General features: G+C 54.9%; 1 protein-coding gene across 1 annotated transcript in view; it reads right to left on the bottom strand.

Moving 5' to 3' along the window:
* The window catches only part of NECAB3 (N-terminal EF-hand calcium binding protein 3), a 33,382-nt gene extending 23,882 nt beyond the window's left edge, over positions 1-9,500 (bottom strand). The window contains exons 1-3 of the mRNA XM_074553376.1: positions 8,776-9,500; positions 2,925-2,949; positions 1,586-1,694 (exon numbers count right to left, since the gene is read on the bottom strand). Of these exons, the coding sequence (XP_074409477.1) occupies positions 1,586-1,694; positions 2,925-2,949; positions 8,776-8,868 (227 nt within the window). The 5' untranslated portion in view covers positions 8,869-9,500. The remainder of the gene's footprint in view (positions 1-1,585; positions 1,695-2,924; positions 2,950-8,775) is intronic.
* Positions 9,501-14,898: the final 5,398 nt, after the last annotated feature.

The raw sequence follows: 14,898 nt of genomic DNA, 5'->3' as shown, positions 1-14,898 counted from the left end.
AGCCCAGCCCAGCCAGGCCTCCTCAGCTGCTCCAGATGCATGGAACAAACCCCACCTGAAGGCAGGAGACCTTCCCTGCTCAGTTTTGAGCTGGGTTAAAGCTCCCAGCTTCACAGAATCACAGAATGACCAGGTTGGAAGAGACCTTCAAGATCATCAACTCCAACACAGCCCCAACTCAACCCTGGCACCCAGTGCCACATCCAGGCTTTGTTAAACACACCCAGGGATGGGGACTCCACCACCTCCCTGGGCAGCCATGCCAGAACTTTATCATTCTTTCTGTGAAAAACATTTCCTAATATCCAGCCTGTATTTCCCCTGACACAGCTTTTGCTGCACCCTGTGTTTTCCAGGGGTGCTGTGACTCTGAGATCACCCCAAAATGGAGCAAGAGGAAAGGAGCATTTCCAGAGGAAAGGGAACACTCACTGCAGCTTCCTGGGATCACAGCCCAGAGACAGAGGGGTTTTCAGAGATGTTTTCCTGCTGCCCTCATGCACAAGCCCAACCAGAAGCTCCAAGGAAAGCAGCACAAGGCCGCTCACTCTGCCCAGCCCTGCAGTGGGAGCCAAACCCAGCCCCACCAGCACTGGGAGTTCACCATTGTGACGCTGGGTGTCTGCTGTTGGTGGCATTTGGTGGCTGTTGGCATCTCAGTGTGACAAGGGCCCTCTGTGCCACCACCCTGGCTCTCTGCAAAGCCCTGGGACAGCGTGTGCAGCTCAGGCTACCCCAAATTTCCTCGCCCTGGCAGGACCTGTGCCCTGGTCAGGTGTCAGAGGTGCTGGGATGCCAAAGCTGCCCCTCAGACTGAGAGGAATCCACAGCCCCTTGTCCCCCAGCAGCACCCAGTGTGTGGACAGACCCCAGCCATGCAACCCAGCAGCACCCAGTTCCTCCCAGTGCCAGGACAGACCCACCCACAGCACCCAGCTGGGCATAGAGACCCCAGGGAGGCCAAAATACCCAAAAAACTGGGCTGAGAATCCCAGCTGAGCCCAACAGAGCCCTCTGGATAGAACCACTCATGAGGAGACCAGAGCTAAGCTCAATTCCTTCTCCTGATCTGTGGGGCTTTTTTCTACAAGTAGCTGCCCTAAATTCTCTGTTAGGAGACCAGAGTTAAACACAATTCCTTCTCCTGATCTGTGGGGCTTTTTTTGACAAGTAGCTGCCCTAAATTCCCTGTTACATGCACCAAGCCCACTTGTGGTGGAAAGCAGCTCTTATATAAGTGCCAAGCAGCTCCTGAGTCAGCAGTGGCAGAGTCTGTGACTTTGTGTGTCCCCACAGCAGCTCAGGCTCCTGCAGGCACACAAGGCTGCCTATTCCTGAAGCACATTCTCCAAACCACAGGAATGGCATTTTCAATGCTTGCTTGCCTTCTAGAGCTGCAGGACATCCATGGCTGCTCTCAAAATGTCTGGCTGCTCTCAGCACTGGTTTTCAGTGGCTCTGTGGCAAGAGGTGGGTTTGTCTCACCCTGATTATTTATCACACCCGCCTCCCAAGCTCCTCCACCTCCAGGCAGGCAGTTTTAGCTTCTCCTGCATCTCCTCAGTGCCACCACCACGGTACTCACTCTGAGTGACGCCTGTCAATGCCACTGAACAACTCCCACAGCTCCTCCGAGCTCAGGATGCCATCGGAGAAATAGTTCTTGAACTCCTCAAATGACAGCTTCCCATCATCTGCATTCAAAGGAAAGGGAAGAATAATTATATATCTGTGGAAAGCAGCATCCCAGCCCTGTGTGGGATAGGGCTGGGCATGTTCTGCATGATAATTACAGCAAAAATCTCCTTGAGAGCCTGGCCCAGCAGCCCAGCAGAAACACGGGGTGCTGCTGGAAGTGCAGGTGGGAATTTCAGCCCTTCCCTAAAGGAGTGGTGTTCTCAGAAAGGCACACAGACTGTCCAAGAACAGCACACTGAGGGCAGCATCAGATTTCCATGGAAAGAAAGTGCTCTCCATGGACTCAAGAGCTTTTTCCTTCCTCTCTGTGGAAGATTTCAGCTCCTGGGCTGCATTGTGATCTGCAATAAAAGCATCTCCTGAGCTACCATGAAGGAAAAGAGCCAAGAGAGTGTGGGAAGGCTCAGGGATATCCCTTGTGATTTTGGACCTCTTGGTTTATGGATGCTGAAGACTAGATTTGCTTGGGGGTTCATTAGCAGGGGCAGGAGATTTTTGGGGTATGGGCCCAGTAGCTTGTTTAGCTGACCCTACTAGAAAATAATATAAAGGAAATATGGAGGTTTTTGATTCCTGTAGTGTAGGTAGGATTCCTGCTTTTCTAAGGAATTAAAAACTGGGTGGCAGAGCCGAACTCCCAAATGCCAGGGGCTCCAGGGGCACCCAGAAACAGAATCCCCCAGCCAGGAGGGTGAAACTTTCCCATCATCACTAAAGCTTCAGGACACAAAAGCACCATACCAGATCTGCTTGGAGAGCTTTAGTGAAGCTCTCCAAGCAGCAAATTTTGCCCAGCTCTCTGAAATATTAAGTTCCTGACAGTGCAAGGGACAAGGCCAGGGGAGAAGGGCTGTCCAAGCCACCATGGGGACAGCAGGGCACCAGCACAGCCCTCATATGACACCAAATCCTGCACACCCCAAACTCCATGTTCCCTACATTGAAAATTCCTGCAAAACAACTCTGCCTGAGGGTCCCTTCTGCTCTGTAAAACCCTGGACTGAGCACAGAGACAGAACCAATCCTGTGAGGGACCAAGCAGAATCCTGACAGCCCCTGGGCAGGAGAAGGGCTTGTGTCCTGTGTCCTGAGCCCATTCCCAGCCCCTGGGCAGGGATCCAGGTGAAGCAGAAAAGCATTTTCCACCCTCCCTCTCGCAGGCAAAGCTCCCAGTGGAAAGGAGGCAGGCAGGGAGGGGGAGGCAGCAGCAGCAACAAAGCACTCACCGTTCTTGTCGGCTCTCCGGAAAATCTGCAAGACAAAACACAACAGGAGAGAAGGGCAGCTGAGCAGTGAGCCAGGCAGCACCCAGCACCAAGGAAAAACACCCCCAGGAGCTCAGGGAGAAGCCCCAGCTGTTGGGACTGCACAGGCTGCTCTGTGAAATCCCCTTTACCAATGATTAAACCCATTTCTTGCCCTTAATGCACAGAGTTCTTGGCTGGGTGAGCCCAGCACTCAGAGCAAGCACCTTTAGAGAACACACAGGCAAAGCAGAAAGGACTTTGCTGCATCCTTGTGATGGCAACTGTTTGATTTTTCAGTCCATTTAAAGGAAAGAACATTAGGAACAAACCCAGTCTGTAAGGAAGCACTTTGTGCATCTCCAGCACTCCAGCATCTGCATCAAGGAGCAGCTCCTGCCCTGAGCTTTGTAAGCAGCCCTCAGCACAGCCCTTCCCACAGCTCCTCGGCATGCACACTCACTGTAATTAATCATTAATGCATTAATTAATCTGGAACTGCTTCTGGCACAGGGCACAGCTGGAGAGCTGCTCCAGTTCAGGGTCTCAGCACAAATTCCCAACCATGCCCCAGGAGAGAGCTGGGGCTGCTCAGCCCTGCTGGGATCTGATTCACCAGGGGTTAGTGGGGCTGACTCCAGTGAGGAGCAGCATCACTTCTGAACCTGGCAATGTTTTCCCAGAGCAAAACATACAAGGTTTTGTCCAGCACATCCTAATGGAGGCAACAACAGAAAATTGTCAATGTGGAAGCTGTCCTTTATCATCCTGGCTTATGGCTGCATTTCTCTTCACAGAGAACAGCAAGGCACAACTTCCCAAGAATATTTCTGGGAATCACAGAGAGAAACCTCAGAGAACAATAAGAACAATTCTTATCTCATTTACTGCTCCTCTTGTTGTTCACAAGTGGAATGCATTGTGGAAGATTGTTTACCTGAAGGGAATTGATAATTGGATTCTGTTGTGAGTGTTTTGATTCACTGACCAATTGAATCCACATGTGTGTGTGTGTTGGGACTGTCACTGACAGGACATTCTGGGCAGTTGAGTGGAATTGAGTGCTTGTGCAGATTCAGTGTAATATAATATGGAATAATACAGTATAATAAAATAATTAATTAATTAGCCTATATATATTAAAATAATAATTAATTAGCCTTCTGATAGCGATAGAGTCGACCTCATCATTCCTCCCTTTGTTGGGGTTGCCTTGATTTACTATCCTGGCTGATGAAAAAATCTGCAGGTCTGAAGAAAGATTAGGAATGAAAAAAGGCCAGAAAAGGAGACAGAACTGTTCTATTCTTGTCCCCAGGCCAGCTCTGGAGCAGCCTCAGTGGCTGTGTAGGCAGAGGCACCGCTGCTCCTCCTGCACCACCTACCACCAGCTCTGTGTCCTGAGGCCCTGGCATCCCCCTGAGAAACTGAAGCAAAGTAGAAGCTGCCCAGGAAAACCCCCCAAGGGTCTGGCTTGCAGCTGGGCAGAGGCTTTTCTAGGGCTGGTGCTCCCTGGTTCTTTCCCTGGGAATCAGGAGCAGCTCCTTGTAGGATGCTCCTGTGAGCACAGCGAGCTCCTCCTGCCCCAAGCTGAGGAGCAGGAGCTGCCTTGGGCTGGGCAGCATCAGGGAACCATCCCCAGGACCCCAGCTGGCCAGGAAAGGGGGTGAGCACTCTCTGAGCACCACACAGCACACACTGAGTGAGATGGGAACCTGCAGCTCCCTAACAGTGGTGAATTCTCTGGATTTTAGAGCAAAGTTTTCTCCAGGCTAACAGGTTCCTTGCAGGGTCTCATGGCTGCAGGGGCAGCACCCGTGGTATTGTATGTACAGTATTTATTACAATTTATGTAATTTATTTACAGTATTTATTGTATTACAATTTTAAATTTGTATTTATTGTATTCCTGTCCCAAAAAAGGCAAGAATGATGAATCTGACTCCATGGTCTCAGAAGGCTCATTTATTACTTTATGATACTATATTATATTAAAGAATACTATACTAAAGAATACAGAAAGGATACTTACTGAATGCTAAAAAGATAATAATGAAAACTGGTGACTCTCTGCAGAGTCCTGACACAGCTTGGCCCTGATTGGCCAAAGAGTGAAAACAACTCCCAGCAGAATGCAATGGAACAATCAATTACCTGTGGGTAAACAACCTCCAAACACATTCCACATGTGAGCACAACACAGGAGAAGCAAATGAGAGAAAAATTGTTTTCCTAGCAAAGGGATTTTTCAGAAAATATCATAAGTACACTGAGGAGGTCTCTAATCTGGGGTGAGCCCATCCTCAGCAGGAGCCTCATCACACAGAGTGGATGCCTGTTCCTCACTCACAAGGCTCAGTGAGTTACACGAGCCAGCGCACACCTGACAGCTGCCTGGAGCTCCAGTGGCACAGGCAGGAGCTGTGAGAGCCCCGGGGGCAAGGCCATGTCTGCTGCAGGGCCCCCGTTGCGGTGTGATGTCCGGGTTTGCCTCGGATACCCCGGGTCCCTCCCCTGAAGATTCCCTCCCAGGTGTGTCAGTCCTCTCTCCTTTCCCCTCCCAGCACTGTTTGTCAGTCCTGGCATTCCCGAAGGCATCGAGTGATTGGCAGATTCACAGGATGCCCTCTACCCCTGGGGGGCATTGGGCCATCCTGGTGTCCTTTGTCCCTTTGTCCCTCCCCTCCTGTCCCTGCTTGGTGGCTCCCTGCCCCTCTCCTGGGGTTAAAAGAACAGCAGTCATGGGGTCAGGGAGTTCTGCTGGAGCTGGTGCTGCATTCAGAGGCCTGTGGGCCAGAATAAAGCTCTGGATCCAAACCCTCCATCAGAACCGACTCCTTTCCTTCACCATCGCCTTAAAGCTTCTCTGGCAGAGGGAAACCTGAGGAGCAGCCCCTGTTATGGGGGGAAGCTCCATCCCAGCACCACCAGAGCTCCTGCAGGCCTGGACTTGTCCCCACGGGCCCAGTGCAGCACCCAGCCAGGCAAAGGTGTCTGTGGGGTGAAACACCACACACCCAGGCAGCCAAAGTGTCTGTGGGGTGAAACACCACACACCCAGCCAGCCCAAAGTGTCTGTGGGGTGAAACACCACACACCCAGCCAGGCAAAGGTGTCTGTGGGGTGAAACACCACACACCCAGCCAGCCCAAAGTGTCTGTGGGGTGAAACACCACAGTGCCACTGTTTGGTTCAGCATCAAGGGCCAGACAAGCTCAGGCACGTCCCATTCTGCTATGTTGGTAATAATTTACCAATATAGCCTGGCATGGCAGGGCTGTGGCTCTGACTGCCAGCAGCCAGCCCATCCCTGCCTGAGCCCAGGACCAGCTCCAGCCCATCCAAGCCAGCACAGAGCCCCTTCCATGCTCCACAGGGCCAGTGCTGTCCCTTCCCTGAGCACAGCACCTGCTCAGGGATGGCAGCTGAGCGCTGTCCCCAGTGGGGACAGCACCCTGGGACAAAGCCAGGGGAAGGTGATGCAAAGCCAGGCTGAGAGTGCGATTAGGATCCTCCAAGGAATCCCTCTCTTGCCTCAGGGTGCAGCCCCAGAGCACAGGGGCACTGCCTGGAGCCCAGGATGTTTCCCTCAGCCCTTGGGCTTGTGCCCAAGCAGCCGCAGCCTCACCAATACCAATGGAACAGGCACTGAAACAGCATTTATTTATAGGAGGAGCCCCACACGTACCTCAGAAAGGAAGGAGATTATAGGATTCCTCCCTGCCTGAAGGTCTGGAGGCAGCTGTGGTACTGGGGAGGGGACAGCTGCCCTGGGGACAATGTGACAGGCTGGACAGGCTGCAGCCAGGCCGCAGAGTGCCATCCTTCCTGCAGCTCCCGTGTCCCGGGAGGGGACAGAGCAAGCCCCGAGGCTGAGGGATGAATCTCCCCAAGGCTGGAGATGCCGCACAGGGCCATGGCAGCACTGCGGCTCGCACCGCGCCTGCAGCGAAGCGTCTCAGGCAAAACCCTCCTCCTCCTCCTCCTCCTCACTTCTCCCAAAGGCAGGAGATGTGCTGGCAGGTCCCAGAGGAGCAGCAGCCACGGGATGTGCAGTGGGCAGCTCTGTCGGGGGCAGGCGGGGATCCTGCCCTGCTGCCGGGGGATGCTCACCCCGACCAGCCTGGGTGTCACAGACATCTTTTATGGAAAATCCTTTCCTTAGGATTTTTCCTCCTGAGAAGCTGGGAGGCCTCAGGAACAAAATGTAAACATTGACTATCTGCTGCTGTGGAATGCAACAGGTGCATCTGTGATTGGTCTCATGTGGTTGTTTCTAATTAATGGCCAATCACAGTCAGCTGTGACTGTGACTCTGTCCGAGCCACAAGCCTTTGTTATCATTCCTTCTTTTTCTATTCTTAGCTAGCCTTCTGATGAAATCCTTTCCTCTGTTCTTTTAGTATAGTTTTAATGTAATATATATCATAAAATAATAAATCAGCCTTCTGAAACATGGAGTTAGATCCTCATCTCTTCCCTCAGCCTGAGATCCCTGTGAACACGGTCACACCTGGGAGCAGCTGGGCACCGGCCAAGTGCCCCAGAGCCAAAGGGACAGAGATGAAACTCACCCTGCCGAGCTCTGGGGCAAGGATGGGAGCAAAGGAGTCATAGGGTAGAGGAAGAGAAGCCGCCAGAACCCGGAAAGCAGCTGCTAGCGTTGTTAACATTTCCCATTTTAATTGCTTTAATGACACCCTGAGGGATGGATGTGCGACTCAGCGAGTGCCCCGAGGAGCGGAGCTGGAACACAGCTGTCACCACCCGCCCCCTCCTGCCCACCTCCCCTCAGCCGAGTAATTAGCGCGGTTAATGATGCTGGCAGCCCGAGCCCCCCAGGCAGGAGAGAGACCCTGACCCCAGCTGGCAGCTGAGCGGCACCACGGCTTCCCAGCGCCTCCTGGCCATGCCGGGGGGTTTGGGCTGGACCAGACGTGGCATTCACCTTCCCAAAGTGCTGCCTGGGATCTGCTGTTCCCCTCCTCTGGCATGGGCTGGGGCACGGGGTGAACCTGGAGTGGGTCAGGATGGAGATGGCAGCTGGGACATGACAGCTGGCACCGACCTGGGCTGTGCCAGCGCCCGGGCACCCCATCCTTAATTGCCTTTCTCCTCCTCCTCGGGCACCCCATCCTCGCTGCTGTCCCCGCATGTCCCTGGTCCCCAGGGTGGCTCGGAGCTCAGCGGTACCGGACACTCGGCAATGCCAGGACTGTCACCAGGGCGATTTGGGCAGGAGCAGGAGGGCCGGAGGTGCTCCAGGGGTGGCTCCGTCCCGGGCTGTGCCCCTGGCCCTGGCACACGGCCGGCATGCAGCCGCTTTACCCCTGGAGCCCCGGCCCCTGGCACAGGAGGGGACGCGGTGTGACAGCAGGAACCGTGCCAGCATCCCCGAACACAAAAAGCCACCACCTGCATTCCCAACTCCCCCGTGCCACCCACAGCCGCCAGGATGCCGAGGCAACCTCCAACCCGCCCGGAGCATCCTCCTCCCCAATCCCGGAGCGTCGGGAGCGGGCAGGGACACGGCTGCACCCGGGGGCTGCCGCAGGCACCGCTCTGCTGGATGCCATGGCTGTGAACAGCCCCAGGGAACCTTCCACGGCGTTCCTGCCACACAGCTCCCGCTGCGGGAGTCATGACAGCCAGCTCTGGATGAGGCGTGGGCTGCTCCCAGCCACCAGAGGCCCAGCATTCAGCAGAAGGACACGACATCATTACTGAAGCCATCACGACCAGGCTGGCAGGGGCACATCCCCCGGGCCGGTTCCTGCGGGAAGGAGCCCCACCGAGTGGGACACGGGCTGCGGGGTCCCCCCGCGGTACTCACGTCGTGGAAGATGGGCAGCGGCTGGCGGCGGGGCTTGGGGCCGCGATCTGCGGACAGCAGGCACACGGCCAGCAGCTCGGCACACGACATCATGGTCCCGCCGGGCGCGGTGCTGCGGGCAGCGGAGCGGGGCCGGGGGTGCGGTGCCTTAGGGCGCGGTGCGGTGCCCCGGGATGCGGTACGGTTCCGCAGGGCACGGCTTCGGTGCGGCGCCTGGGATGCGGCGCAGAACCGCAGGGCACGGGTTCGGTGCGGTGCCCTGGGATGCGGTGCGGTGCCCGGGATGCGGTACAGAACCGCAGGGCACGGTCTCGGTGCGGTACCCGGGGATGCGGTGCGGTGCCGCAGGGCAGGAGCGCTGGTGTAAGGATGGGTTCGGTGCGGTGCCGTAGGACGCGGTGCGGTACCGCAAGGCACGGCTCGGTGCGGTACCGTAGAGATGGGCTGGGTGCGGAAAGAACAGCCTCGGTGCGGTAGGGATGGGTCTGGTTTCGTGCCTTAGCGATCAGCTGCGTGCCGGAGGGATGCGTTCGGTTCTGTTCGATGCTGTAGGGATGGGTTCGGCAGGGATGGTTCGGCTGGGCTCAGGTCGGTTCGGCAGGGTGGCGTGGCTCGGCTCGGCTCGGTCCGGTCCGTGTGCCGGTCGCGCCCCGCCGATCCCGACTCAGCCAAGCGGCTCCGCCGCCCCAGCCAACTTTGCCTCCGCGGAGGGCCCGCCCCCGCACTCATTCAATTGGCCATGAGCTGTGATTGACATCATCAATCACCAATGGGCTTGGCGTAAGGGAGAGGGGCGGGGCCGCGCTGGGTCCGGGTGCCCGCTCGCCGCTGGGGCGGTCCCAGTTGGACCCAGAACAGCCCCGTGGGCTCCCAGTGCTGGGTTGTGTGGCCGTCCCCGAGTGTCCCATGTGACCATAGCTATCAGTGGTGGCCCCACAGCAGCCCTGGGTGCCCCAGTTGGCCCCAGGGTGGCCACAGGTGGTCTCAGTGTGGTCACTGTTGGCCCCACAGTAACACTGGGTGCTTCAGCTGGCCCTGGGGTGGCTCTGGTCTGGTGATGGATGGTCCCAGTGTGGTCGTTGTTGACCCCACCTTAGCCCTGGGTGCCCTAAGCGAGGCCCCAGTTGGTCCCAGTTTGACTGTGAGTGGTCCCAGTGTGGTTGCTGTTGACCCCACCATAGTCCTGATCACACCAATGTGGCCCTAGTTGGTCCCAGTTCAGCCATGGATGGTCCCAGTGTGATTGCTCTTGCCCCCTGGGTAGCTCTGGTTGCCCCAGATGGCCCTGGGACTGCCCCAGTTTGACCATGGGTGGTCATAGTGGGGTCATGGCTGGTCCTAGCATGGCTTTGGTTGTCCCACTGTGGCTCCAGTTGGTCCCAGTTTGACCACAGATGGTCCCAGTGCAGTTGCTGTTGGCTTTGAGATAGCCCTGATTGTCCCAGTTGGTCCCAGTTTAACCACAGGTGATCCCAACATGGGCACTGACAGCACTGGGAAAGTCCTGCTTTCCTCAGATGGCACTGGGTTGGGCCCAGTTTCACCGCAGGTGGTCCCACTGTGGTTTTGGTGGTCCTGGAGTGGTCCCCTGACACCCAGGCTGGTTCCAAATGAGTTCCTGGTGGTGCCCCTCCATGCCCTCAGTGCCAGGCAGCCTTTGCTCCGAGCTGCTTCCCTCTGGAGCAACATGCCAGGATCCTGGTACCGCCAGGGATGGGAACCCCCTGCCCCAGCAGGCTGGGGGACACGAGGAGGAGGAAGAGGATCTGTCCCCATCCCTTGCCTGGCACAGGCACCTGGGAGCTTGTGCCTCCATTCCAGGATTTCACTTTCGGAGAAAGGGACATGAACCTGTTTTTTCTTGGATTTTGCAGAATTCCAGGCAGGCTTTGCCTCCCTCAGCACACCTCTGCTTTCACAGGGAGCTCTCCAGGACACCCTGATTGCTGAGCTCAGCTCTGCTTGAGCCTGGTCTCAGATCCAAGCCCCAACGTGACCCAGTGCAGCACGTGGAGCTCCCTCACCTCCTGCTCCCCCTGGGACAACATGCTCCAAGCTGAGCCCAAGGCATCACAGCTATTTTTACCATCTCCCAGCTGTTCCAGGTGTATGCAAAGCAAAAGAGGTGGAAAAAGCCCAGCTGGGCCCTGGCAGGGGCATCCAAGGGCTCCAGGGTGCACGTGCACTCCCTGCCCTTGGCACGGGGCTGTCCCTGTCCCCAGGGAGGCACAGAGCTCCAGGGGCTGGAGCTGCTGAGCACAACCATCACCAAATCCATCTGAAATGGGAGCAGGAGCAGAGCACAGGCCAGGGGTACAGCAGGGACAGGGGCTCACCTTGCATGGAGCAGGGAAGGGGCTTGGGTGATGGTGAGGCTTTGCCCTGGATCAAAATATCCCCCTTGGAAGGGCTTCCCACACTCCCATCTGCCCCAAAACCCCACACTTGGTGCCCAGTGGGATCCCTGGGAGTCAGTGTGGGTTTCCATGTGGGAAGGAGCAGCCTGAGAGTGAAGGGAACTTCAGGCTGATGGCAGGAGGTGGCAGGTGTGACTCTGTTCACAGGGGTCTGAGGATGAGGGAAGAGATGAGGATCTGACTCCATGTTTCAGAAGGCTGATTTATTATTTTATGATATATATTACATTAAAACTATACTAAAAGAACAGAGGAAAGGATTTCATCAGAAGGCTAGCTAAGAATAGAAAAAGAAGGATTGATAACAAAGGTTTGTGGCTCGGACAGAGTCACAGAGTCATAGTCACAGCTGACTGTGATTGGCCATTAATTAGAAACAACCACATGAGACCAATCACAGATGCACCTGCATTCCACAGCAGCAGATAACCATTGTTTACATTTTGTTCCTGAGGCCTCGCAGCTTCTCAGGAGGAAAAATCCCAAGGAAAGGATTTCCCATAAAAGATGTCTGTGACAGACAGGTGCTCCCAGTCCCAGAGAGCCACAGCAGGGAAGGGGGACATGGCCCAGGTGTGGGGGACACCAGGGCTCTGCTCTGCTCCCCAGCACTTCAGCGGGGAGGAATTCAAGGGAGCAGCCACTCAACAGCATCCCAGAAATAAACAATGCTGCTCCTTACCTTCCTGAGCTCCCTCCTTTGGAGGAAACAGGAGAGGGTTGGAAATAGGGAAGGGTGGGGTGGGATGGGATACAGAGGTGGGGCTGGACACTCCTGCCTACAGAGACCCCAAACCCCCCTAGGACCCTCTAAAGGGGATCAGATTAAAGGTACAAACCCTTATGGGGGGCGTTAATGCCCCTGCCAGCCTGTCCTGGAGCTCACCCCACTGTGGAGCTCTCCTGATTCCCCAGATCCCAACCCTACAGCCCATGGCCAGGACACCCCAGGGCTGCTGTTGGTATTTAATTCCAATACCTGGGCTCAGCACCGTGGCCACATCCTGCCCAGCATTTCCCAGTGCCACTGGGGTCACCATGGTCCCTGTGGGGTGACACTCCTGGCAATGAGCTGAGAGCCCAAGGATGAGTGCAAGGTGCCAGCCCCTGTCCTGCTGCCTTCACCTGGCACAGAAAAGCAGCTTTGCAGCAGATAAATCAAACCAGGCAGTGCCTGGGGCTGCCTCCCAGCGCTGCCATGTGCTCTTCTACCATCAGCTCCCTCTCCAGGCACCCGAAATAGCAGAGGGAAGCCCTTCAGCTGCATCATGAATCATCCTGGGAGGCACAGTGGTTATTTTTACGTGGCTCACGTGGAGCTGGGCAGTGCTGCTGCAGTGGGACACAGCCCTGTCCCTGTGGTGGTGTTCACAGGGGTGCCAGGATGAGGGAAGAGATGAACCTTCCACGTTTCAGAAGGCTGATTTATAAAAATATTAATTTATTAAAATATTTTATAAAATTTTAAAAATATATTTTAAAATAGAAAATATTATTTTATGGTATATATTATATTATTAAAAGAAAATTATATATTATAACTATACTAAAAGAATAGAAGAAAGAATTTCATCGGAAGGCTAGCAAGCAATAGAAAAGAATGATAATAAAATCTTGTGACTGCTCACAGCCTCAACACAGGTGGTTTTCATTGATCATCAAGTTAAAAAAAATTCACATGCTGGGTAAACAATTCTCTAAATCTCATTCCAAAGCAGGAAAACATGGAGAAGCTGAAGCTTCTCAGCTTCTCAGGAAAAAAGATCCTAAGAAAAGGATTTTTCATAAAATCTGTCTGTGACACTTTGCCTTCTCTCGGGGGAAAGAGGCAGAGCTGTGCTGCTGCTGTGGAGCTGGGGATGGCAGTGCAAATCCTCTCCCCTCTCCTGTGCCCCCTGGATCCCATAAAAACCATTTCCTGTGCTGGGGTGTAGGAGTGTTGGGGGTAGGATGGTCAGGACAGACGGACACGAGAGATCTCTGCAGCCAGGGCTGGAACTTGGGGTTCATTGCAAAGGGCCTGGGGGCAGGGCCCTGCTGGGAGCTGCCAGACACAGCCCAGAGCAGGCCCCAGAGAGGGAGAGAGAAAGAGAGAGAAGGCAAGAGAGTGGTAAAGAGGATGAGAGAGAGCAGAAGAGTAAAAGAGAGTGAGAAGATGAGTAAAAGAGAGGATTAGAGAGTGAGGTTCCCGTTCCAATACCATAAATCTTCTTCTGTGTTGAATATTCTGATTCTCACCAACCAATCTAGTACAAGATACAAATCCTACAGCATTTCCATACAGCCTATAAGAATCATTACATTACCACACTGTGTTACATTTTAAACCCTAAAAACTCCTCTTTGGGCCCCTTCTGCCAAGCTGTAGGGTCTGCTCTGACCCTTGGGCCTGTCTGCAAGCAGAGGGTGTTGCTCCATCAAAAGGGGATCACCTTCAGCTGGCCATGCCATTGTTTTCCAGTTGTTCAGTAACTGAGGGATCTCAAAGCTTGCTTTCATTTCAATCTCACTTATAGTTTCCATAGTCTCAAAATCTTTTTCCAGGCAATCATATTGATAAGGCTTTCCTGTTTCATCCTCCCCAACACTCTGTCTCTCCCTTTTGCAGCACTACAGATCACCATCACCATCAGGATCCATCACCTCAAGACTAAGCAGAGGAGAGGGGATGGCTGGGCAGGAGCTGGCATGGGCTGGGCTGGGCACTCTGCAGTGTTGGGTACCTGTTGCTGATTCCCTGACTTCTGGGTTATGGCTGGGCCCTCCCTGGGGGCTCCCCTGTTGGGGGACACCCTCCTGGGGTGGTTCTGTGTCAGGAAAGAGACACACACTGGATCTTTTTGGTCTTCAGGTTCTTGTTTATTGTTATCTTATCTAGAGTTTTGCATGCTGTCCACACCAGGCTCAGTGCACAGGAAAAGCACCACAAAAATGGCCAACAATCTCTCGTTCCAAGGTCTTTTAAGACTAAACTATCCAATTAAGAGCTGACACCTGGATTATTTTCCCTTTTAACCCAATAACTGATCCCACAGAGCCCACAATGGGGACTTTTCTGCCCAATTACAAAATGCCACCCAAACCCATGGAGAAGGTGTGGGAAGAGAGGCACAAGGGTGCCGGCAGGATGCCAGGCAGTGTGGTGGGCTCTCTGTGCCACCCAGCAGCCTGTGCCGAGCTGGGATCCCATTGCCTGCCGCTGCAGGAGCAGGGGGAGTTTACACAACGTGCTCAGGGTGAAATATTTATCAGGCTGTTTAAAGGAAAACCAGGCAGGAGGAGGGGAGAAAGGGCACAAACACAGGCAGGAAGGAGCACGGCCCTGGCTGTGCCACTAGGGAGCCCCGGAGCCCCATCCTGGCTGCCTGGAGCCCCTGGGAACCCCAAGCTCCCCTCCCTGGGGATCCCCAGTGTCCGTCAGTCCTGCTGTGCTGCAGAGGGATCAGGGCAGGGCTGCTGCTGCTGGCAGTGTGTCTGTCCCCAGGCAGCAAGGACACAGGGACCTCGAACTTTGGGCCAGAGAGCTGTGCCAGCAGGTGCCTTGGGGCAGCACCAAGGGCTGGGTGAACGGGGAAAGCTGGGAACTCAGTGCAGGGAGTGGCTTCACACTGGCCCCATGCTGTAGCCGTCGGAACTCAGCACATCCCTCCGGGTGCCCAGAGTTCCCAGGACCCCATCGGGGGGCTCAGAGACCCTGGCACACAGC

Source organism: Zonotrichia albicollis, chromosome 17 (assembly GCF_047830755.1).
Source record: "Zonotrichia albicollis isolate bZonAlb1 chromosome 17, bZonAlb1.hap1, whole genome shotgun sequence".
Taxonomy (NCBI): Eukaryota; Metazoa; Chordata; class Aves; order Passeriformes; family Passerellidae; genus Zonotrichia; species Zonotrichia albicollis.
This window is presented reverse-complemented; position numbering and strand designations above follow the sequence as displayed.